General features: G+C 31.4%; 3 protein-coding genes and 1 long non-coding RNA gene across 6 annotated transcripts in view; 3 read left to right on the plus strand and 1 right to left on the minus strand.

Moving 5' to 3' along the window:
* The window catches only part of LOC149478005 (E3 ubiquitin-protein ligase MARCHF5), a 29,054-nt gene extending 24,316 nt beyond the window's left edge, over window positions 1-4,738 (plus strand). For both annotated transcript variants that reach the window (XM_089709691.1, XM_089709692.1), the window contains 2 exons: window positions 3,354-3,544; window positions 4,034-4,738. In XM_089709691.1, the coding sequence (XP_089565817.1) occupies window positions 3,354-3,544; window positions 4,034-4,400 (558 nt within the window). In that variant the 3' untranslated portion in view covers window positions 4,401-4,738. The remainder of the gene's footprint in view (window positions 1-3,353; window positions 3,545-4,033) is intronic.
* Window positions 4,739-9,598: 4,860 nt separating this feature from the next.
* LOC149478006 (uncharacterized) lies at window positions 9,599-17,598 on the plus strand. 2 transcript variants are annotated; one of them, XM_089710066.1, is made up of 3 exons: window positions 9,599-9,725; window positions 10,061-10,314; window positions 16,469-17,598. In XM_089710066.1, the coding sequence occupies exons 2-3, from the start codon at window positions 10,126-10,128 to the stop codon at window positions 16,610-16,612; spliced, it is 333 nt and encodes a 110-aa protein (XP_089566192.1). In that variant the 5' UTR covers window positions 9,599-9,725; window positions 10,061-10,125; the 3' UTR covers window positions 16,613-17,598. The 2 variants fall into 2 exon arrangements, with proteins under 2 accessions (XP_089566192.1, XP_089566191.1); XM_089710065.1 differs by having other exon boundaries at window positions 10,068-10,314.
* LOC149478007 (uncharacterized) lies at window positions 11,613-13,671 on the plus strand. Its single transcript, XR_016317519.1, has 3 exons — window positions 11,613-12,124; window positions 12,251-12,312; window positions 12,387-13,671. It is a non-coding gene; the product is annotated as an uncharacterized LOC149478007 (long non-coding RNA).
* A 1,633-nt stretch (window positions 17,599-19,231) lies between the features above and the next one.
* Tfb4 (transcription factor B4) lies at window positions 19,232-26,125 on the minus strand. The gene is made up of 10 exons (XM_089709811.1): window positions 26,028-26,125; window positions 25,430-25,512; window positions 24,820-25,000; window positions 23,441-23,539; window positions 23,045-23,141; window positions 22,057-22,173; window positions 21,234-21,362; window positions 20,359-20,494; window positions 19,600-19,636; window positions 19,232-19,342 (listed from the first exon to the last, which is right to left on the minus strand). Exons 2-10 carry the CDS (start codon window positions 25,443-25,445, stop codon window positions 19,279-19,281), a joined length of 876 nt encoding a protein of 291 aa, XP_089565937.1. The 5' UTR covers window positions 25,446-25,512; window positions 26,028-26,125; the 3' UTR covers window positions 19,232-19,278.
* Between the last annotated feature and the right edge of the window lie 719 nt (window positions 26,126-26,844).

Genomic DNA, 26,844 nt, shown 5'->3' on the forward strand with positions numbered 1-26,844 from the left:
ATTACTTATTAGGCAATGGTTAAGTTACGGTAAAATAAAGAAACTTACAGACAATATTATAAGAATATTATTTGGAAGGTTGTACAAAAACCATGTTCAATTTAAATAAGAAAATGTATTTCCTTAATCTACGATTATTTTTTATCAGATTCTGAACAAAGAATAACAAAAAGGATTGAGATCTTCGAGTATATATTAGTAATAAGATATACATTTAATTCAGCATAGAATTTGCATTTAATCTCACAATACTGCAAGTTTAAGATTTGCCTTTGTTGTATTTAAATTTTACATTTGTATGTAGGTAATAAGCTAATTATAAAAATTTACCTTCGTGTCGCAAAGTCGTTTACTTTCTCGCAAATGACCTTTAAATTATATTGGCCTTTACATAATTATTCGTTAAATCGGAAGCTGATAAAAATTCTCTTTTTTATACATATAATTATATAGATAAAAATTATTCTAGGTTCACTTAAAAAAGGTCTTAATAGGAGTTGTGAGGTTGTTCGTCTGCTTAATGACATATATTCGGAGCAAAATCTATTTCCATAGAAAATTTCAGGTTCAGTAGTTTTTTCGTGAATAAATTCATTACCATACTAAACTCGTCATACACAATACTGTAGGTTTTTATGTCACTACGTATATGTAACGGGTAATATCGTGAAACAACATTTAGTGAGCCTCAATGTTAACATAACAACATAACAGTTTTCGTATCGATCGAGGGAATGAGGTTTTTGAACCTTTGTCACATATGAAACGGTTATAAAGATCAATGTTAGTTTCAATGAACTGGAAAATTGTTGGTATTTTCATATTTTGTGTCAATTTAATGAGGGTATGTTTAAAACAGTACATCATGTACATATTTTGTAAGATTTTTACTGTATGAAATTCTCAGCGAGGAAATTATAATAATAAAAGTGTTTGTTTCTCCTAATCTCAAATGGCCAGATTTATTTTAATGCGGAAATAGAATATATTATATTACATATTATGTTACGGGAAGGCCTTTTTCACGTAAAGACAAACTTAAACTTTGCGAGGCCTGAGACATTTTGCAAGGTCGATAGACTGACTCGTATTTTTTTATAGCTGTTAAAAATTTTGATATATTAAAAAAACAATGTCATACCTGAAAATAACCGATACTTCTATCAATTAGTGGAAATTATCATACCAAAACAACAACCCATTAAAATATTGCATATTCGTAATCATAAAGGTGACACGTCATACGATTGTACGATATAATTAATTATTATTATGTCCAAAATAAAGGAATTATCTTTGTTAAAATATTATTAGGCCAGAAAGACATTCATTTGTAAAAAAATGAATGTATTTCTGGGTATAACACAAAAAAATTAATACAGACGAATTCTAAGCTTTGTTGAAAATATGTATGTGTTGTCACGATTTAAATAAAACAAATCAATTAATCCTACTAATATTATAAATGCGAAAGTTTGTGAGTATGTATGGATTTTAGTTACTCTTTCATGCAAGTAATAAGGAACCGATTACAATGAATTAATTTTATGGTAGCTGAAGGCTTTTTATCCCGGAAATTCCGAAATCCCCTTTGTAAAAGCGTGCGAAGCCGCAGGCAGAAAGATATTCGTCAATAAAACGAGCTAGCAGTTGGCAACGCAATGGTTGTAAAATGTCACTATTAGTGTTGCCGCTCGATAGTCCACTATCGATAGTCTATCGATTAACTATCGATAGTTGGGGAAAAGCAATAGTACCTATCGATAGCACTATCGATACTATCGATAGTGTCGATACTATCGATAGTATCGATAGTCCTATAAGCGTAAATACTATCGACACATAGCAATACCATCGATAGTATCGATACTATCGAAGCTCAATATCGAACGAACTATCGATACTATCGATAGTGTCGATACTATCGAAGCTCAATATCGAACGAACTATCGATACTATCGATAGTGTCGATACTATCGATAATATCGTCCCATCGATAGTGACCTTTTTCTCGATAGTATTGCTTTATCAATAATATTATAGTGGATGACAGAGAACTAGATGTTTGGTTATAATACTTTTCAAGTTATCTATTGGCGCTTTGTACAATCCATTTTTTTTAGTTCGTTAATTCGTAATCCAATAAGCCCATTGACTGACCCATTATACCAAGAAATCGTGAACAATACTATTGCACAATTTACTACTATCGATAGCTCAAAACTATCGATAGTATCAGTACTATCGATAGTATCGATTGTAGTTGCAATATTCAGTAGCAATAGTATCGATACTATCGACAGTATCGATAGTATAGCAACTATTGGCAATCAATACTATTGATTTTATCGATACTATTGCAGTTCATCAATAGTATTCCATGATTAACGCTATCGATAGTATCGATAATATCGATACTATCGATAGTGCTATCGATATTCTGACTTATTTTCAAGGTCAACTATCGATAGTCAAACTATCGATAGTTCGGCAACACTAGTCACTATCATTTGGAATAATTAATATTTAAAGACAATACATACGTAAAATTGAATGTTTTAATTGTTTCTGTTAATGTATGATTCATTCTGTAGACCCATGTACTGATATTTAGTGATTCAACTAAAAATAAATGTATTTTAATGTTTGCAAATAAATTCATTTTGACATTTTCTTATGGTGACCTTTGTGTTCATAGGAAGTTACCTGAACTTTAAATTTTAAAGTTTAAAAGAAAATATTATATTGTATCTGTAATTTTAGCGTATAAATTATATTATGTCAATGACTGCTTTATGGATTACCATGATATTATAAATAAAAAAAGTGTTGATAGGTTACCAACGCACTTATTCGGTCTTCAAAAACGGCACACTAACGCACACATGATTAGATGTCAATGTGTAATGGGCAATGGCATGATTCAACTATCATAAAATGTGTCTAATTAGAGCCAGCGCGCACGAGCAACTTTGTCTCCGCAACTATTTTGTCTCTGCTACCTATGGGCTAGTATGAAAGTGCGCGCACGTAGCGACGCAACTCCCCATACAAATTGATGGGAGAGACAAAATAGTTGCGGAGACAAAGTTGCTCCGAGTGCGCGCTAGCTCTTATAGTATATCGACATGCCACTCCCGGCTTCGCCCACATTGTCTGAACCTAATAAATTAAATAATACTAAAACCTTGCACTTGAATCACTCTATCTTTAAAAAAAACCATAAATATCTGCTGCGTAATTTTAAAGATCTAAGCATACAGACACACAGACGCGAAAGCGAATTTGTTTTATACTATGTAGTGACTTTGTAGTGATACTATAATTGTTAATGAGCCAATTTCACATTCCAGGTGGTCGGTCACAGAGAAGGTCTAGAGATGATGGAGTCAGCTGACCCGCTGGTGCTTCTCGTATTGCTCCCCACGATACCGGTGACGCTGATCAGCGCAAAAATGTACAATTGGGAGGACTCCGTGCTTTTGTTCTTGAGGAAGTACTGCGCCAAGATACCGGCGCTCACGTACATACTGCCGTTTGGAAAGTGAGTGTATTTATAAGAACATACCACATGTCAAAGTCTCATTTTTTACAAAAAAAAAAAAATATGTCCTTTTATTGTCCAAAATTTACATAGAACAACTAGTTTTTTAAAAATAGCCAAGGTAGACTCCAATATACACCCAAAAGTAATAAATATTCGTCGCATGGTTAAATATTTATGCTCTGTCTTATTTTTAACTAGGTGTAATTATTTGTTGGTAAAATTCTATCGAATAAATTCTAAATAATTGCATTTTTTGTATTAAATAATTCGCTTAATAAACAGTGAAACTTTGAATGGTGATTGCAAGCTATGCTACATTATATCTGTAAAAATATTTTAATTACAATGTACTTTTTTTCTATCCTTTGTTCAAAACATTTCAGTAAAAAAGTCATACTCTATTTAAGTTACCAACCTTAAAATATTTAGTTAATATTTAATATTTATGTATGTAATAATATATATATATTTTTTTTATTATTTCAGCGTCGAAGGCGACAGAGCACAGATCGTCACAGGGCCGACGAACCCAGCAAATCAAAATGGCAACTCACATTTATCACCCACTAGAATATTCTGTTCCGCACTCCTCCTCCCTACAATTTCAACAATTATAGGCAAAATTTTCTTCAGATCAATTAGAAATAACCTACACAGAACGATACTAGGCGGTCTCACATACATCACGCTAAAAGGCGCGCTAAAAATCTACCACAAACAAATGCTATACATACGCCATTCTAGCAGAAAAATATTAGACTACACAGAGTCAAATCTCAAATTGTACAGAAGTTCGAATCACGTACACCCAGATTCGGTTACTACGAGAGACGATTCTGAACAAGTCGTTTGAAATATAGAAAGAAAAAACATACACTAGTGCATCAAATACTTGCCACATGTAAAAAAAAACAACGACGGCCAAGGAACGACATTGACATTGACATATAATACAGATTATGTAAATTTTAACATGACATAAGTTAACTTTTTTTACGGCGCTAGATGGCGCTGTAACAAGTGTGATTGAGATAATACAGTGAAACTTGGTTAAGTGGGACCTGGATAAGTGAGAAACCTCCATAACTGGAACTCATGCTGAGGTCCCAACACTTTGGCACTGAATTACCTCTGTTAGTGGGACGAGGTAAACCTCTATATCTGGGATTTGTTCTTTCGATTTATAATCATAGTTACCTCTATAACCGAGACAGCGAGTAAATTTTATATGCATAAACCTCTGTAACTAAGATAACATTGTTTGTTTACTCATTCTTATTCTACCCACAAATTCCACACGTAATTCCAAGTACGTAAGTACAAATTTTGAGCTTCAATTACCTTCAGTTTTAGTTTCACTTTACTATCATACAGATGTTTATTTGAAAAATGTCAAATTATTATTGGAACCCTCTGTAAATGAGACAGATATTTATTTATACCTGTATATCTGAGACACTGGGTAAGTGGAATACCTCTATAAGTGAAACGAAATTGCTGGTCCCTTGATGTCTCACTTAACCAGGTTTCACTGTATAACGAATGTCGTTTATTTTGATTTAAATAAAGACTTTTTGCATGTAAATATTTGACTTTATTTATTGTAGCATTTGCTATTTTTGTATCACAATTTTGGTTGGGAATTAAACGATTTATTTGACGGTGCTGATTTCATTCGATCAGTTTGTTAAAATGTAAATTTCGTACGTTTTTAAAATTGGCATGCTATGGGTTTATAGTTTTTATTTAAATATATTTGGAATGTTTGATTTATCAAATTGTATTATTTTGTAATGCGCAATTTATTCACAATATGGAAACTACTAGATTAGTATTAATTTTGTTATATTATGATAATACTGTTTTATTAATTGTATAAATGTACCTATAATATGTAATATTGTCCAATATATTTTAATATTAATAGAAAATTTCATACTTTTAATTATTGTAACATTCAATGGAATGCAATAGATGAATAATTTAAATGTGCCTAAATAATGTATAATAAAGCAGTAATTTATTAAAAAAATACAAATTGGATTGTTTTTTTATTGTTGTTATTTCGGAAAAGTTCGGAATAACAGTAAAATAGATATAATTACGTGTAAAGACAAAAAATATTTGTGTTCCGTTTTCCATGACATTTTAATTAATTAATGTTACACTGTTCTGATGAATTGTATTTATTTCAATGATTAAAGAGATCATATCGAGCTTGTATAATGCTTTGCCTTTTGATTTAACGAAATGTTAATAAAGCGCTTTATACTGAAGGTTTTTGTTTTATTTCAATATTTTCCTTAAAAAAGTTAAGGTATTCTAAACATTTTATAAATGCAACAGTTTGGATGTTTGTTATTCAGGAGGCCAAAACTACTGAACGGATTTATATCATGTACCGAAATAACAGCTAATAGACATTTAAATGGCCCATACTTTTGTCAGCGGTTGAACCGTTAGATGCATAGCTAATCTTCTTATAATATATAAAAATGAATCGCAAAATGTCTTGGTAAGCGCATAACTCGAGAACGGCTGAACCGATTTCGTTAATTCTTTTTTTATTATATTCCTTGAAGTACGAGGATGGTTCTTACGTAGAGAAAACGTAAATATGTACCACGGGCGAAGCCGGGGCGGACTGCTAGTGTTTTAATAATAATAACACAATTTAGGAAATTTTACTAGATATTGTAGAATGTATAAAATATCAAATATTAGTATGATATAAAATCCAATTATTGGATCCGACATGACTGATATCAAATTATTTTCAGGTCATTATAATAGTCTATCACTATTTCTATTATGACTTCCTACTCTGTAGATGTATTATTTGATCACTATCGCTATTAATTCTACTACTTTTTTCGCATTTCGTATAGTTTGGTGCACAATAAAGAGATAACTCCAATACAAGGCTGTATGCATAAATATTGGCATTATATGGATTAAGCTCGCCTTTGAATCATTCATGAGTGTCTTTATTCGGGTTAAAAGTATTTAAAAAACTAATTGTTATCATAATATATCATGATAAAAATTTAATCACCGATGATTTAGTTTAGTCTGTCTGCCATTTCTAATTCATTTCCCTAAGATTAATTATTTATCAGATATTATAGCAAACAAGCAATGAAAAGTTCTTTGTTGTGAACCACAAAATAAAACAAAACAAATAAGGTAAATCTCACGACGGGCTTTAATATCATTTAATAAAAAAAAAAAAATGTGTGCGTGTACTAGAGTACACACGTAAGAAGTGAAACTTCTTTATGACCTTATTTTTCAAAAAATAATTTACTATCTACAGTAATATTATAAAGAGGAAAACTTTGTTTGTTTGTTTGTTTGATTGATTGTAATGAATAGGCTCATAAACTACTGGACCGATTTTAAAAATTCTTTCACCATTCGAAAGCTACATTATCCACGAGTAATATAGGCTATATATTATCACGCTAAGACCAACAGGAGCATAGCCACGCGGGTGAAACCGCGCGGCACAGCTTGTATACAATATTACAGAAATACGTTAGTCTAACACGCTCGTCGTTTCGCTCCTTGCTACCTATTTAAATATTTACACCAGCCGCTGCTGCAACTCGCTCGCTTCGCTCGCTCGGCTCGTGCGGTAGTTCAAAAATCAAAAGTTAACCTAAGATGCTCGTCGCTTTGCTCCTCGCTACCTATTTAAATATTTACACCGGCCGCTACTGCAACTCGCTCGCTTCGCTCGCTCGGCTCGTGCGGTAGTTCAAAAGTTAACCTAAGATGCTCGTCGCTTCGCTCCTCGCTACCTATTTGAATATTTACGCCGGCCACTGCCGCGACTCGCTCGCTTCGCTCGCTCAGCTCGTGCGGTAGTTCAAAAGACCAAGGGAGACGCCAAAAAATTCGAGTTATATAGAGTTTTCAACTTATAAAGGATTTCGACTTAGGCGGATTTTGATTGGACATAAAGAGTTTGAGGTTTATTCTTATAAATATTGAATTCACAAAATCATAATTGAACACCAATCAAGCAAACACGTGTTAACGTGAGTCATAGATTTATTATCGTATACTCCTAAAATGTTTTCTAAGAAACAATACTGTACTTACATTGTCGGCAAGTTCTTAAAGGCGGTAACTTATTTTTGTTCGAACAATAGAGGTAATAAATATAAATTCCTAATGTCGAAATCTCGAAACAGTCAGAAATTAATGACGCACATAGTATATACATATTATGACAGAGGTTAAGCTTAAATAACTTGAAAAATAAATATCATGATCTCGCCCACGTGTTGGTGTTTTAAAAAATTCAATCAAAAACTGAGGTTAACTTTAAATACAATTTTAGAAAAATAAATACCACAATCAACATTCAAGTATTAGAAAAAATTGATACCATAATTCCACCCACGTGTTAGTGTATTGAAAAATACAATCAAAAAGTGAGGTTAATCATAAATAACTTAGAAAAATAAATACCATTATTACACCTAAGTATTAGAAAAATAGACATGTAATTACTTATTTACTTTTTTTAGAAATTCACTGGAATTAGAATTAAAACAAACCCTTTGATTTTGCTGATCACTTTAATATAACATGTATAATGTCACGAGTACGGCGTAACGCAAAAATGTCACGAGTACGGCGTAACGCAAAAATGTCACGCGCGCGGCGTAACGCAAAAATGTTACACAAAATTTTTGTCCACCCCCGATAAAGAAGTTTCACTTCAATAAAAATAAAATATTGAACAAGGTATCCAATATTATATATTTCGCTGTTTCAACTTTCAAGAGTCTGCTCCTTCCTGATATAGTTCATACAAAAGTTCAATAGTAAATTTGATACAACAATACTTATTAAACACTAGCGGTCCGCCCCGGCTTCGCCCGTGGTACATGTTTACGTTTTCTCTACATAAGAACCATCCTCGTACTTCAAGGAATATAATAAAAAAAGGATTATCGAAATCGGTTCAGCCGTTCTCGAGTTATGCGCTTACCAACACATTTTGCGATTCATTTTTATATATAAGAGAAGAAGATTAGAGATTAAAGAGAATTTTTTAAGTCTATGTTGTACCTACTTAGTGCAATAATTTGTGTTTATTTTCTTATTGTAGGTACCTACAGGCACAGAATAATAACTAGTAGTTGTATACGTAGTATATTATTATTAGTCTGTGCTAGTACCTAGCTAGCTAGTACAGGGCACCTAAATTAAAGCTTGATAAGTACCAAGAAAACAAAAATACCCATAATTTGTTATTTCAGTGGTTATTTCATGATTACTGATGAATATGTCTTAGAATATGTAGTAGTTTTATTTTTTTTGCGCCTGTTAATTTTTTGTAACAACTCTTCATGCGTATTCATTAATTTGTAAAATATAATAAACCAACCTAATTTTGTTATCATATTTATATTTAGTATTTAAATTAAGCTTTAAATGCTAAAGTGCAGGGAGTTTTAGAATATAATGGAGAGAACTTCACGAAAAAGAAGTCTATAAAAAACACGACGGATGTCAGTATCAAAATAATGCATGTTTTATGAAACCATACTACTGTAGGAAATAATATTGTAATACTGTGGTAATACTGTTGAACTCTAGGCATAGAATATAATTTACTGTAACGCGCTCTAGGTGAGCTCTACTGTCACCTAGGACATAGGTATCTACTATCTATTCAAAAAACTAGCATCAAAATCCGTTGCGTATTTTTAAAGGCATACACAGAGACAGACACAGCGGAAGCCGATTTTTTTAAAACTATAAAGCGATAAAGCTTTGCTTATTAGTTCATTAAACGAGTATTATTCTAAGCTTTGACCTCTACGTTTGAACCTTGAAAAGGGCAATGCTTCAATTAAAACATACGGGTATCGCAAAATCAAGCGGAACAATAATCATTAGCTATTATGATTATCTTATACATTATCTAAAAAGCGATATTATATTTATGATAATTCGAGATATCGCGTTTTATCTTATCTATATTATATGGTAAATAATCATAGTTATATTACAATGCAGTATAGCTTGCACCTTACACCTTATCTGTTGCAAATAGCAATTTTAAACATAGTTATCGGTAGTAACAATTGTGTTTGATTCGGTTTCCGGTAATAGTGATAATGTTAATGGTTAATTCAATGTGCTAATTTGTTGAACGGTAAGTGGACACAGTTTTATTGCAAAAGGTTTAGGTACCTAGGTTTAGGTTTAGGTACTTGTAAAGATTAATCATTATTTATGGTATAATTTCAACATATTATAATGTATTTTATAAGTAGACAACTCTAGGTTCTAATTTTTGCAATTCATCCTAGAGTGATGAATTTTTAATTATTTTGTCTGGTATTTTAATGCTGTACTGCAGGTAGGTACCTAGTTAATTAGAATTTTTCGTGCAACACAACAGATTTCTTGTTTTTTCAAAATCCTTATTAATATACCAGAATTAAACTTATTAATTATCTAAAGATTAATCAGTGATCTTTAATTTAGATTGCAGTTTTAATTGGATTCTAATCTAACATGATTATTTGACCGACCAAACCAAACCGAATAAAATGGCCAAGATTATAAAATCCTTATTCAATTCGTCGGAGAGGCGAAAACTCTCTCGGTTTGAAGAAAAAGACGAGGAAAACAGTATCCCGCCACAGGATTTTAGAAGGAAATTGTCTATATCACGATCTGGGAGGATGCGGCAGGCCAACAAGAAAAGACAATCGTTGTCTTTGGATGTTTATGGTCAGGTGAGGATCTCGTCTACTATAATTAATAATTATTTATACTTAAATGAATGTACCTATATATCTAAAATTCCTTCTCAGGAAAGTTTTTCGCGAAATTCTCAATGTAGAGAATCTTCAAAATCAATATGGTACGGGAGCTATTAACGTTAAAAAAAAAGTCATTTTAGTATAGTTGGTTTTTTGATATACTGTTCCTCTTGCTATTTCGGTTAGAGTCCGGGCTGTCTGGCTGGTCGCAGTGGTTGCGTTGTTTAGTGCGCATCTCATCTGCACAGGATAATTTCCTTAATTTAAAGTCATTTTTTAACGCGTAATTTTTAATATTTTGACTTTAGATAGATCCATCAGAAATAATTTTTTTATTGCAAGACGTTTTTTTCGTTGTTAAATAGGTGCCAGACGCAATTTTTTATTTCGTTTTTATAAAAAATTCAAATTATTTTAGAATGTCTGTAAATTTCATATTATGTTCTTCAAACATAATATAATCTAAAATTAATTAGCCAGACGCTAATTCGATTGTTAAGTATTAAATATGTACAAATAAAGACGTAGTGAAAGTAGGTAAGTATAACAATTTGATGATTGTGTATATGGAGAGATAGTTTAAAGTGCAAGAGAGATAGAAAGGGTCGGCCGCGAAAATTAAATAACAATAAAAAATAACTTTTTTTTTTTTCGAAAATATAAGATGCATAGAAATTGAATTGTTCCTACTCTAGGATTCCCTGTGTTGTGGGAACAAGTACCTTCCATTGGTACATTTTATTCCTTAGGCTAAAAAATAAACTATTAGGGTACATCAACAATCTTCTATACAAAACAATTTTTTTATTAAGTACTTAACTATTAAGTTATGGGTTTAAATGAAATCAGCGATTACATAAACTTATTTATATTGTTTCCAATAGCACATTGCCTAATACCACACATTACACACCGCGTACAAGAAGAAAAAGAACCACAGACAAAATACAGTGTTGCCAATACAAGTTAAATTTTCTAATATATATATCTAATATTAACTAGCGACCCGCCCGGCCCTGGCTTCGCACGGGTGCAATGCTGATACCACTGATACTAAATACACTACAGAAAAACTGTGAACGTTGAATATAAAAACATAGCGGCCCGCTCCGGCTTCGCACGGGTATAAAATATACAGCCGGGCGGCCGGCTGGTACCGCCGCAAACGCTACGTCCCGCAATTTTTAAATCTGTAATATCTTCGAAAATATTCACTTAAGGTGATGAATTAATTTTTCTAACATTTACGGCCCTTTTTAAAACTTCGTAATTTTTATATTATTAAAGTTGTCGTGATGAAAATTCTTGACAAGAAAGTTCAATAGTAACACAATACGTCTACCGTTTTAGAAACATGATTCCATAATATTTTCTCGATAGAAAAAAAATACAAAGTTCTCATTGTTATTTTTTTTTAATCTCTGGCATCTTCAAAATAACAAACGTAAAGTTACGACTTTTTGGATATTAACTATAAAATATACAACCGATACGTCTACCGATTTAGAATTTTGAAATATGCGATGGTTTTGAAATAAACAAGAAATACTTGAAATTAGCGCGCGACCAGCCAATATAGCGAGAGCCGCCCTGTACCTTCCTACCCCGATCGCTGCACGAGTCATTCCCGCTACGGCCGTCACACGGGGAACTTGTGTCGCTCGCGCAATCGTAACAAAGGGTGACAACACGATAAGACAAATGGGGACAATAAAGAAAATAAGAAGAAGAAACATAAAGGTTGGAGGAAAAAGAATGCTTACAATTGGAACAAATTAATGAAGTAAGTTGGTTTTATTTTAAATTTGATGATAATTGTATTATAGACGATGTTTGATATGTACCCCTGTTTTAAGTACATAACGAACGTGTAAGATTTTTTCATTTATAGCATAGATAATCTTTTCAGAAATCCGGAATCCAGAAGGAAAATAAACCCACTGATTGTTCACAATGTGAACCCACTCTTTCGTAAGTACCTTTATTCAGTCAAAAATGTATGTTATCAACGCTCTACTGGTTTTATCGCATGATTCCATTTTTAGCAAAAAGCAACAAAGTGCAAAGAAATAAAAAATCATGGTGAACTTAGTGGAAGTATGGTGGACATAATATGGAACAGGAGCTCATTGGAGTAGTATTATATTAAAAAAAAATACGAAAAAATTTCAAGAATTACATTTCTTAGTAGGTGGTAGATAAGTATGTTGTATAAAGAATTTGATGTTGATATTTATTTCATTTATACTTACTACACCTGTGCGGGAAATTGCTTAGTACTAAAACAGGTTTATATTCATATTTACATAGTAATGTGAGTTTTCATTTCGAATAATTTTGTGTAAGTATATTAAATTGAGTTCCTGGGTGATCTGGAAACACAATTGGGCCCGGAAGATGGCGCTGCAGTCACTACTCCTAATCACATGAACCGATTTGGATGAATATTTGTGTGCACATTTCATTGTTGTGGGATGATTGGTTGATTCGTTTTCACATTAGCTAATATTATGTATTTTTGTTGTAAACTTAATTTAATGTTTATAATACATTATTATTGGTATAAATAAGCCAGTGTTCGTCTCACATTGCTGTACCTGCCTACCTACCCTACCAGGGCCTAACTTTGTTCTGGCTATTTTATTTTGATTATTTGTAATGAATAATTACAATTATAATAGAGTGCAAAAAATAAATACATGCGTCAATATATTTTGTGTTTTTTTTAAAACAATTTTTTTATTTAAAAAAATATCATTCCGACCGCGGCTTTGCCCGCGTGGAATTAGGTTATATCGTGAATCCTGTTTTTTCCCACAGAAGTGTTCAGTTCGGATAAAAAGTATCCTATGTGTAAATCCAGGCAATTAGCTATATTTTATCAAAATTGGTAATGTAGTCTTGACGTGATTAAGTAACAACTAACAAAAAAATATACAAATTAACATCCAAAGTTTCGCATCAGTTTTACTGTATTAGTGATATCTTCCACTCTTGACTTTGACTGAGAAGAATTAGGGTTTATAACTTCCTTCAGAAATAGTACCTTTCATTTCTGGGCATGATGTAATGTCTACGTCAGCATCTAAATGAATTCAGTAGTCCGCGTTATTGAGTACCTACCATTTCATTTTTTCAGAGTAACAATATTTTTTGTTATTTTAAAGATTATTTATAACCTGTATTATTTTGTAATAAAGTAAACATTACGAAATAATAATAATTATTAATAATGTCTAAGTAGTTGTTAAAAAGAAGATTATTTGTTTATAAGCAAGAAAATAAAACCAATAAATCAACAATTAAATAAATGTATAACAATATTATAACTGTATGACGTCTCCATACATGTTTGTCCCGAGTCGGCCAGCGGCAGCGCGGCGAGTTTGCAAGAATGACTTCGCGCACACCCGCGTTCGCGATAGCGAGCTATTAGACTCCGCCCGCCAAGCAGTGGATTTTTTTTTGTGTATCGTCTTAAATCATACGGTGTAAAGGGCCACATAGATCTATATTAAATGAACAATGTATTCAAGGTCTTTAATTGGTTAAGGATTAATGCTGTATTGGTTAAAATCGCTTCGAAAATTAGCCATTATTTGTCGTAAAAAGTAAATGACAAAAAAAGTTATTGTAGGTTATCCATAAGAGATAGACATAATATACCATCACGGACTTTTCTGTAGACCTTTTCAATGTGTACTATAGTTAGTACATTATTTTGATAAAACTCGTAGCCTGCGTTTGCACTGTAAGTGGAAAAAATGTAATTATTTACGAAATCACATTAGAAACCTCAAATATAACAGTACTTCTCCACTATTTAATGGATGTTATTATACATATAAACCTCCCACTTGAATCACTCTATCTATTTAAAAAAAACCACATCAAAATCCGTTGCGTAGTTTCAAAGATTTAAAGAGACATAGGGACAGAGAAAGCGACTTTGTTTTATACTATGTAGTGATGATGATAACAATATTAATTCATTAATCTTAATTCTTAATATATATACATAAATCTCGTGTCATAATGTTTGTCCTCAATGGACTCCTAAACCACTTAACCGATTATAATAAAATTCGCACACCATGTGCAGTTCGATCCAACTTGAGAGATAGGATAGTTTATACATGTAGGTACCACGGGCGGAGCCACGCTAGTATACCTATATAAATTCATGCTATGTAATTGTTTAACCTTCATTGATATAGTTTTTATTCCATTCTTTTCAATGTATACTAATAATATATATAGGTAACTTTAATTTATTTTTCACTTTTATGTTTTTTTTTTCATTTTAGCTTTTATTTATAAGAACAAGTGTAAATAATATTGTATTCTTGCAATTATTTCCTGTCGCATAGTTAAAATACACTAGCTGATGAGCTGCATGCTTCATTACTTTTTTTTATTTATACACATTATTTAATACTTAACAATAGAATTAGCGTCTGGCTAATTAATTTTAGATTATATTATGTTTGAAGAACATAATATGAAATTTACAGACATTCTAAAATAATTTGAATTTTTTATAAAAACGAAATAAAAAATTGCGTCTGGCACCTATTTAACAACGAAAAAAACGTCTTGCAATAAAAAAATTATGTCTGATGGATCTATCTAAAGGCAAAATATTAAAAATTACGCGTTAAAAAATGACTTTAAATTAAGGAAATTATCGTGTGCAGATACGATGCGCACTACTAAACGCAACCACTGCGACCAGCCAGACAGCCCGGACTCTAACCGAAATAGCAAGAGGAACAGTATATCAAAGAACCAACTATACTAAAATGCTCTCTTGTCAACGTTGGTAGCTCCTATACGAATAGGTACGTTTATAGAATAGTGTCTTAGTTTCAATGAACAGGAAAATAAAAGAAAATCGGCCAGATATATGTTCTTTTTATGAAAGTCAATATTTGTACTGATAACTGCTTGTCAGCTTACATTACTTTTCTTTATTGGAATTCATATCAGTTCCATTTATATGCAGTTGTCCTGTGTTTGGGGAAAATAACAAAACATTAGTACCTGATTCCACAATAATCATCTTTTTACAATACATATAAAATTAAATAAACTAACTACGAATATATTGAATAAATAATATAATTCGATTTGATTGTTTATCATATGTTTGTGATAATCAGCTATGATACAAGGCTTCGTCCTTAGCAACGAGACAAAGATATAATATTTTTTTAAACAAATGTAGGTATAATCGGAGAGTTGTCCTTGGTCATTTATATGTAAACATACTCCATGGACATGGGCTTTAAAAAAATATTTCTTTTACTTTATATAGGTAGACAGCAGTGTAGTTACTAGTTACGGACTTAGTCTTATAATTCTCGTGTCACAATGTTAGTCTGCATACTCCTCCGAAACGGGTGGACCGATTCTCATGAAATTTTCTGTGCATATCGGGTAAGTCTGAGAATCGGCCAACATCTATGTTTCATATGTACCACGGGCGAAGCCGGGACGGACCGCTAGTTTGATATTTAAATTTAACTTTAAAATAAAAATTCAAAATGTAACGAATTTTTGTTTGTATGTTGCGGCATCGTTAAACTCTTTCTCCGTTTACTTAGAATAGAAGATTTTTATTCCTATCCTTGGAAGAAAATAATTATAAGTAAATTATAATCTACTGATGGCTGATCCTCATCGCTGCGAATATTGGTTTTATTCATGTTTTATTCTATGCCGCTTACTTTTTGCAATTTTTTTATGCATTTTTACATTCGTATTACCTACCTTACAATAAATCTGATTACACCACCAAATGTTATTTAATCATTTTTTTTAATAATTAATAAAGGGTAATAAAAGTAGTACAGGTGCCCAATGATCATTATCTTTGAAGATTAGGTACTTTAGGTCAGTGGTTATCGATCCTAATTAAAGACTTCTTTTATGTAGGTACACAGATAGACATCAAGTGAAATTCGGTCAGATTAGATATTGTGTTTATTATTTTCATTTTGATAATTTTAAATTAACAATAATGGATGGGGAAATAATAAATTTAGCGATATCATTTTGTAATCTTAACCTATCACAAAAACTCATATGTTTTAATGGTCTAATTAACTAATAAAATTTATTATAGGAACATGCGGATAAAATAAAGGCGGAAAACGCAAGCAATAAAGAACATCAAGGAAAACCGGAAAGCAAGAGACGTCACAGCACAGATGTTATAAACCCAGATGAAGAAATCGATAATGCGTTTGAAATTATCGATAAAACGTAGTTATGATGTAATAAAAAAGAAGAGTAAATAAGTGTTAAAATTGAGGTGAAGTTAGGAAAATTGAGATGTATGATATTATTTCAAATTAATATGGACACAGAGATAAAAAACTGAGATATTTAAAAGTACCTAAGTATAATTTGTGAGCGTAAAAATAAATACTGATATTGCTGAATGCTGATAAAGTTTTATTATTAGTTAGGAATGAAATGACGGATTGTATATTTCTAGGAAAATAAGAGTAACTCAATATAATCATGTAATGCGATTCTAGCGTCACGCATTGATCATGAAAATAGCTTATCTGTGTTCAGTCACATTGGTCTGGGATGTTTCCCGCGTGTTTTTATGTTTCTAGATTCAAAAAGAATGTAATGTACATAGTTATTCGGTTTTTTAAAGTTGACTCATTGATAAATTTGTACAAATATACCGTTACGTTTTTTTTTGTTATACGTGCAAACATTAATTTTGTTTGGATATACCTACATGCATGATATACATGCTGTAAATGATGTAAATTTAATACTGTAATTAATGATGTAAATTTTCTCTACGTTGGCTTATAGAACATTGTGTCCTAACTCCTAAGGACAAATTGATAGATACTAATGTGTAAACCACAGTGTAAACAAATTTTATGTGAGATAAAATATGAAAAGACATTGCCCTTGTCACAGTGAGGGTTAAGATAATATACGCAATATCTGATGTTATTTATCTATTAAATTTTTGGTCGTATTTAGTAGGTATGCAAATAAAAGGGGGGAAAGTTAGAAGTTTTTTTTATAATTTAGGCATAGAGATGAGGTGCAATGGCGTAATTTTTTTTTCATATAGATTATTTAAAATGAGTAGGGTTGCCGAAAAATAAAATAGCTAACTATGTGTATTAAAAAATTAAATTAAAATATTATACATGCACGTGAAGAAAAAGACTACAATATTATGATGCCTTCAGTATAGTAATAGCACAGACTAATAATAATATACTACGTATACAAGTGATAGTAATGAGTGATGATAAGATAGGCCAAGTGTGGCGTCAAAAATGTCATAATATCATCAATATTTCGAGATATTATATATTTATGATTAGTTTTGTGTGATAAATAATTCTGTTATTCTCAAGTGAAAGTCGTTCATTAGATAATATTAAGGTTTTATTAAAATGAATGCACCTTAATAATTATAATACGTAGTATGAATAATTTCAGGATAAGAGAAATATCTCTAAATGGATGTAGTAGACCTTTGGAATTACTTAATTGTAAAATTGCATTCAGGTAGAGGGACTACACAATGTAATTATGATTTATGTAGTAGGTTAGATGATTTCTTTTTAAATTAATTACGTCGATGTATTTTTTTAATTAATAACAAGAGTAACAAGTCAATCTTTAAAATGAATTTTTTGTCGTTTAAATTTGTTTTATTAAACAAATCAGTCTTTATATTTTCACAGAAAATCTAACTTTATTCTTACTTATACATTCGATTAACTAGGTAGGTACGTATTTCACCCTTATCTCGGCCCTCTTCACATTTTATCAGTACGCAGTTGTAGACGTCTATTAGCAATATTATATAAGGAGATAATATTTTTGTATAAGTACCTAGGTACCTACGTCGTATAATGTGTTGTTTTTATAATATAGGTAGTCCCCATGAAATCCAGATTTTAAAATATAATAGTTACAAGTTTAAATCCATACTAATATTATAAATGCGAAAGTAACTCTGTCTGTCTGTCTGTTACTCAATCACGCCTTAACTACTGAACCAATTTGCATGAAATTTGGTATAGAGATATTTTGATATCCAAGAAAGGACATAGGCTACTTTTTACCTCGGGAAAAAGGATAGGTTTTATCCCGGAAATCCCACGGGATGCTATGCGGGTTTTTCTTTGACCGCGCGGGCGAAGCTGCGGGTGGAAAGCTAGTAGATTATATACTTGTAAAATTTTCATTGTTGGCAACATTTGTACAAACTATGGGATACTAATATTGCCATAATGTAAAATTTCCTATTGTTTTTAAAAAAATATTGAAAATAAAAATTGTTAAACATGAGTTTTCTCACGTAAACTCAAATGTGATAACGTAATTATTTGCATGACATTTTGATACAGCGGCGTTTTTTATCTACGTTTGAAAAAATATTTAATTTCGTTATAAAAAAAAACTATTTTACATGTTATATTGTAATTTGTATTCTATGTACGATCCTGAATGATATAATTGTAAATATATTTGTATTTCGTCTACTCTAGGATTCAAAAATGAGTTTATGTTTCAAAGTCGAACATTTCTATTTGGTATGGTTTTTTGTATGAGTGATAGATCTATATTTACGATGTTATAAAATGTATAAGTGAACATGTATTTTATGAAATATAAGACTGATACAAAATGTTTATTCTTTTATTTAACTAAACCTTTATAGATTATACTACATAGGTACTACTAATGTGTATTGAAAATAAAATTACCTACCCTTTGTCCCTTTGAATACTGACTTTCCAGATTCGAAGGATCAAAAATTAAATCAATAATAAAAAAAATAATGTCATATTAATTAATGTTTGATTGAATGTTAAATTGAAAAAAAAAAAGATTTCATTGTAAAAACTATTTATTGATACTTATTTACAAATTACAAAATTATAACTTAATTTTCTTCTTCTTAGGTTTGATCTGAAGCGGGCCAGCAATTTTGAACACCGTACTGTAAAAAAAATAGATAAACATTAAACAGACTGATAGTATAGCATTTTATGTCAATGTAATATGTAATTGTATTTGCTGTTATTTTACACAACGCAAATTTATGAAACAATGACTCTTGCATATTATTAATTATTAATATTTATACATGCATTATAATATCTCAAATACTGCTAAACTGATTTTCGAGTTTTTAGTTTATTTTATTTATCTCTTATCTCTTAACTTGAAGAAATAAAAAAAATCATAAATACTTACTGACAAGTCGTGCAAATGGGGCTGAATTTACAAAACACTGAAAAAGAAATGGTGTATATTAGAATATATTTTACGTTACATAAAATTAAAAACAATATGGGTCTAGATTTAGATCATTTTCTGTATCCTATTGATAATTGTATTGATAAATCTATCTGTTACCTAGAGCTTGGTAACAGATAGATTTATCAATTTTGCCTTGTATTTTTATTTATTTACTACCGGTCCCCCGCAATTTCACCTGCATTGCTCCGCTCCTGTTGGTCTTAGTGTATTGATATATTATAGCCTCCCTCGATAAATGGGCTATCTAACACCGAAATAATTTTTCAAATCGGACCAGTAGTTCCTGAGATAAGCGCGTTCAAACAAACTCTTCAGCTTTATAATATTATAGTATAGATTTAGGGCCTTACTAATAAAAAGTTAAACAATGGATTTCTACCATTTTCTATCATAGCTGTGTCTTGCTCTTGCTCACATGAAACGTCAATCATAAAAACAAGACAGGTTATTGCAATAACTAATCCATTGCAAAGCGAATGGGTAACATTTTATTAGTAAGACCGTTAATATTTATTTAATGTATATGTTACAATCAAAACCCTGAACCAGTCAATATCCTTATTGACGGTTATTAAGCTTATTGACTAAGGGCGTCGGCTAATATCCTTATTAACTGATTTTATCTGATAAAATCAGTTAATAAGGATATTGACTGGTTCAGGGTTTTGACTGTAGCATATACATATATCTCACCGCTGAGACACACGGAGCACACATAGCCGATGGTGAGCAGTTCCCGGTGGCAGAAGCAAGCCGCGCGGTAGTCCACCCGCCCGCGACCCGGCAGTACTAACTGCTTGCGTTCCCATACCTCGGGGAGAAATACCCACTGGGAAATAGTACATTTTTGTCAAAAAATAATTATGATACCCACTGGGAAATAGTACATTATTGTCAAAAAAATTGGTTGTTTGTAAAGTAGGTTTACGATCGAGATGTTTACGTGATAACGTCTTATTGGTGGCAGCGCTCGAGATGAGACGGGAGATCGGTCCGTCTCTCTCTCGTTATACCTGCGATCGCGCTCGTGAGGATCTGTTGTGACACAAGTTTCTGAACATGTCACCCGACTAAAACGATTTTAAAAACGTTATCACGTTAAAAATGTTAGTTAATATATTTGTTACTACATCCTGTATTTATAAAGAAGCACAAAATCGAAGACAAATAAGTAGTGTGCAATTATAGAAATTCATAATAAAATATATTACTTATTCAAAAAAAAGTTCAGAGAAAATTATAAGAACGCTTATTAATTATAGAAAGAAGATAGTAAATATATAGAATATATAGAAGATTGTAAATACATTTGAATTTGAAGAAATATACATTTTTAAAGAATAGAAAAAAATTCGATCATTTTATCATGTGCTTCGAACCCATGTATTTTGCTGATTTTTTCTATTCTTTAAAAAGTACACTTACTAATTGACTAAATAAAAATATATAATGAGTGAATACAGCCAATTTTTATCTATAAAATTGAGTTATAAACAAAGAAAAAGGTTATCAAAACTTCTTTAGAAATTTCTATAATAAACCAATTATTAATATAAAAAAAAGCTCACCAACAAATACTGCAACAATCCTTCCAACGAGGGTACTTTAAGATATAATCCTCCAGTGATATCGCAGCCCTGTTGCAGTAGACTGAGGTGCTTGTCGAGAGAGCACACGTCTATAAGTACTTGCTGTTTCTGCAATTGTTTTAAATAACAATTGTTTGTTATATTCATAAATTATAAATGTGAACAACACTAATAAACTCTTATATTAACAATAATAATAAATATACAATATACATTTGTTTTATCATCAATTTTATACTACTGTATACTGTACTGTACTGTATTCTAATACTTTCTTTAAGACAAAAGAAGCTTCTTTAAGACAAAAGATTTGACCAACTCAGCCACTCGTGACCCACCAGAGCAATCGAATTTATTCTATTCTTTCAGTTTAATGTGTCTGAAGGGACACACCGCGCGCCATCTATTGAGATGATTAACAACCATTTCAACCAATATGAAGCACTTTTCAGTGAATACAATATTGTAACGATGGAACACGACCTTTTTTGTTGAATTTATATTTTTGGTTTTATGGCATTCAAATGCTTTATAAATATAAATTTATAAAGAATAGAAAAAATTCGATCACGAGGCGGGACTCGAACCCGCATCCTTCGCGCCATTCCGGGGCGGATGCCTGACCAACTCAGCCACTCGTGACCCGCCAGAGCAATCGAATTTATTCTATTCTTTCAGTTTTATGTGTCTGAAGGGACACACCGCGCGCCATCTATTGAGATGATTAACAACCATTTCAACCAATATGAAGCACTTTTCAGTGAATACAATATTCGCCTTTTTAAGATAAGTACATAACTACCTGTGCAGTAAAGAAAACATTCATATAATTAATGTATTGAGCAGCTGTATCGCTACTGCCTGTCACTATGAGCATTCGACTGCTCATCCTGAGTCCTGGTTGTGCTTCTCGACGCATCTGGAAATAGTATATTTATTTATAGAACATATAATAATGAAATGATCCAATACATAAAATAGCATGTATGATAGCGCTCTTAAGTTATGATAAAATTATAATTTAATAGGAAATCAATTGATGAACTTGATTATTATAATCTATACTAATATTATAAAGCTAAAGAGTTTGTTTGTTTGAACGCGCTAAACTCGGGAACTACTGGTCCGATTTGAAAAATTCTTTCGGTGTTAGATAGCCTATTTATCGAGGAAGGCTATATGCTATATATTATTATTAAGGCCAACAGAAGCGGAACAATGCGGGTGAAACCGCGGGGAACAGCTAGTAACAATATATGTATTACATGTATAATTGAATTTATAAATAAAGTTCACTACTTTTTTGGTTTGTTGTGATGGATCACATCACAACAGAGCAATTTTAGGAGATATAATTTTCATGGACTATACTGGCAAAGAAGCATGCGAAAAGCTACTGTACTATATACATTACTAGCAAACCGGGCGAACTCTGTTTCGCAACCAGAGACACCTTTCCTTTGCTATAAACCTCACGGAGCCCGAGACCTTTCGAACAAATGCAAAACTGTGGAAAATCGGTTTGTGCATTCTGGAGTTATAGCATCAGGAAGGAAAACCCGACTTATTTTTATATAATAATAAATACATTATTAAAATCCCTTTTAGACACATAAAACCGAAACAATAGAATAAATTTGATTGCTCTGGCGGGATTATCTAGCCCCAGTAAGCGGGTAGGTCTTCTGCCTTACCGGGGTCCAGGGTCCTGCCTTTGAAAAATTTATATTTTTAAAGCATTTGAATGCCATAAAACACTAAATATCAGTATAATATTATATATTACTCACTCTAGCAATAAAACACAGTCCCATAGCCAGAGCTCCAGCGAGTAAGGATTCACCAGGTTTCTCCTCATGTGGCTGGCTTTTTATTAAATTCACTAATCTGTGAAATATTTATTGAAAATTAGCAACTAAGAAATTATTTCCTAACTAATTATTATTATACATATAATTTTATTCACTGTATAACTCAAAATATTCACATAAAATTATTTATTGTAAATTGCTTTATAAAATACTAGCTTCCGCCCGCGTGGTGTTTTGATAAAAGGTGGCCTATGTTCTTTCTCAGGGTCTAAAGATTGTCTGTGCCCATCAAAATCGGTTGAGAGGTTTAAGCGGGAAAGCATAACAGACAGACAGACAGTTATATTATTATAGTAGGGATCTAAGCATACATACCTCATTTTAATAGTTTTTTCAACAAGTGTAAATAATTCATATTGTCCATCAATTTGTCTTACATCTAATGGTTTCCCCGGAGAGGGGTATAAGTATTCACTGAAAATAAATTTATACTATAAATGAAAGCATACATATAAGAATTTTATTAAATATTATCATTTATATTTAGAAACCAGCATCTGCCCCGTTTACGCTAATGGTAAATATAATATGTACCTATACATTAGGCTTATTTAGAGAGTGCACTTAAGGAATAAGGATCACAAACAAATCAAAATAATGGAATAATTATTGAAATCTGTTCTGTAGGTTTTGAGATTATTACTTATTAGCTTGTTAAAATAAACAAACTTATTAGATTATCATAGTATAGATATTAAAAAGTTACCAATTAACCCTAGAACCGTACCCTGGGGTACAAATGAAAAAAAAATCAGAAAATCTTCTATATCTTTTTTTCTAAACAAGGGTTTCTTTTGCACGTCCGTGTATTTGTCGGGGATGAGGAGACACGTAGATACCATATTCGATCAGTGGTCAAGCTATTGAGAAGACGTCGTACGAACCTGTCGGGGTACCCCAGTACCCCTGGGTACTACGAACGTAAGTATTTCAAGGTTCATTTATTTTAATTTTTCGCTTTTTGGTCTTTTTATTTTTTATTTTCTATTGATAAATTTGATGTACAATTATAAGTTTACTTTACATTCATGTTATATACATACTGTTATTGTTAAATATTGTAGGAGTTTGTATTTTCAACAAATTTATGATTTGCTGCATGATTTGAATAGCTGAGTTATTCATTTTCTTTTTTAGATGGCAGATGATGGATAAATTTGAAGATTTTGTGGTAGGTGAAATAACAAGAAGAGCTGGTGCTTGGCGAGGCATCAAAATATGAACCAGACGAAAAAATTTTAAGTTTTCCTTATAAAAAACTTCACCTAGAAGAACGATTTCAATACATAACTTTGCCAATGTCTCTAAAAATAAGTAATGAAGATATTTTAGGACAACAATTACCAATAACAGCAGGGACCACTGCTGTTGCAAAATCTGAGATGTAACTGTGAATATCTACGTTAAAAGTCCGTCAGGCCCGCACACAGTGTACCAAGTGAAAACTTTTAATAAATTTTGATCACCAACGTAAAGTGTGTGTAAATTGTAGAAAAAACATAAAAATGCCATGATAAATTAAGTTATTAGGACCTAAATGAATGTTAAGATGACCTTAATAAGTCAACATTTAATAAAAGTTAATAATCTTTTTGTAATCTTGTTTCTTTCATAGGGGTACACTTGTACCCCTGGGTACCGTTAATGAAATTTTAATATGGGTACGGTTCTAGGGTTAAATAATAATTTACCACCTTTTATGAAAATGACACCCTATAACAGCCAATTGGTTTCTAGATTTCTGCATTAAATGTGAATTAGCGAAGGCAATTATCGCATCCAGACATCCTGTGAGTATCTTTGGGTCTTCTGTGATATATCTTTGATTGGGGTTTGTATCCACTATAATAACTAAAGTACTGCTATCTGATGGTGCTGAAAATTAAAAAAAAAAACATATTTAATAACTAAATACCTACTGGATCAATTTAACAGAGACTGGACTACAATAACTCAAGATCGTGATTCATGGAAACACTTTGGCTTTTGGGAAGGTCTTTGCCCAACATTGGGACACAACAGGCTAATGCAATACAATACCTACATGATTAATTGAATAATTATGTGTTTTGATACTAAGTAGTTACAAATACTTTAGAGGAGGTTAGCTGTTTATGTATAAGTCTATTCAAATAATGGTTTAAACTTTAAATGAGAATTATGAGGTTATGAATGGAATTATAATAATAATTGTATTAAGTGTGTATACATCAGGAAGTTACACCGGTTATCTTTATTAATACTAGATTACAGTTAGTTTTAGTTTTAAGTGCTTGATATTGCTTTATAACACGAGTGCCTTACCATCATCGTCAGCCATTGTAATTGTTTTATAGGAACAGGTTTGATATTAAATCTCATATAAAATATATGCAGAAGCCAACATGTATAGTAGAGCCATTTTAATAGGCAACATTTGACAGTTCAACAAAATTCAACAACGTAACCTAGTAACGATGACATAGAATAACATGATATTTCGTTTTGTTAGAACTGCACATTTGCTTAACTTTTTTCAATTACGATTACATATTTATAATAATAATGACCGATGCAACTAATTTTAGGATTTGATTTTACTGATAAACCATTCTAAACATAATAAACATTTTCTTATTTAAAGAACTGACGTCGCTACAATTTTGTGTCAATAAACCTTTTTTCTTTTTAAATACCAGAGACGTTACTCTAAAAATCGAAATCTGACATCTAGAATCGAATGCATTGATTACTTGGGAATAAAAATCATCATAAATTATTGACATGTGTTTCAAGTTCGATTGACAAATGTTTAAAGTCCGTATCGATTAATTCGCTTTAATCGATGTTTTTAAGCAGGTTACCACCCTACGAAGATAAAATTGATAGACGTCAAATGTTGCCTATTAAATTGGCTCAACTATAGGTCTATTAAATTAAAACAGCATTATATTAATATTTTATCGTCAACAAACACAAACACAAGCTTTCGAAACGGTTGACAGTTCACACTTGACAATTGAATTTCAATTTTTTGACATTGACAACTGACAAGGGATGGATGACAGCGTACTTTTTTGTACGAAATAGTTGGAGAGTAGTAAATCCTTTTGGATGTTTTTTAGTTTAAAAATAATATGTGTTTTTTTAGTATAGGTCTACCAGAATCTGATGGCATAGGTATTTATATTTAAGAAATAAAAGATTTTCATGTGGCAACTTATTTGACAACTATCAAATTGGTTGTCAAATTATTTGTCTTTTTTGCAGTTGATGAATAATTTTTAGGATTTTGTCTAAAAAATCTTCGAAAATGTCGAAAAGGCCGCTGCGATCACAAGCAAGAGGTGTTGTTTATAATGTGTATAGAAAAACATTCGATGAAGAAGGGTCAAACACATCACAATTTTCAATTTTGAAGATTTTATTGGTAAATTGGACTTACCCGTTTTGATACTTTAAATTAAAAAATATTATATGTAGGTAACTATAATATTGTTTGTTGATTAGAATATAATTTTATGAAAACTTATTACAGGAGTTTCTAATACGGCTATTCGTCAAGTCCAAGCTGTCCAAGTCAATTTTATAATGTGTGTATCTGTTAATACTTACGAAAATAAACATAAGTAGTTTTATTTTATTTTTATTTTATTTTATAAAAAATTATAAGCAGTCTAGCTTTGATCAACATTATCATTATATCGATATTTTCACATGGCATACTGATTATGAATATA

The sequence above is a fragment of the Colias philodice genome, chromosome 23 (assembly GCF_061535455.1).
Source record: "Colias philodice isolate Cphi_HAF_F1 chromosome 23, ilColPhil1 Martin Lab GWU primary, whole genome shotgun sequence".
Classification (NCBI taxonomy): Eukaryota; Metazoa; Arthropoda; class Insecta; order Lepidoptera; family Pieridae; genus Colias; species Colias philodice.

Coding starts and splice junctions, on each gene's coding strand:
- LOC149478006 (XM_089710066.1), top strand. CDS start 10,126: ATGGCCAAGATTATAAAATCCTTATTCAATTCGTCGGAGAGGCGAAAA. Junction 10,315..16,468: donor CTTTGGATGTTTATGGTCAG/GTGAGGATCTCG, acceptor AATTTATTATAG/GAACATGCGGATAAAATAAA.
- Tfb4 (XM_089709811.1), bottom strand. Junction 23,142..23,440: donor GAAAAAACTATTAAAATGAG/GTATGTATGCTT, acceptor AATATTTCACAG/ATTAGTGAATTTAATAAAAA. Junction 19,637..20,358: donor GTGCTCCGTGTGTCTCAGCG/GTGAGATATATG, acceptor TTTCTTTTTCAG/TGTTTTGTAAATTCAGCCCC.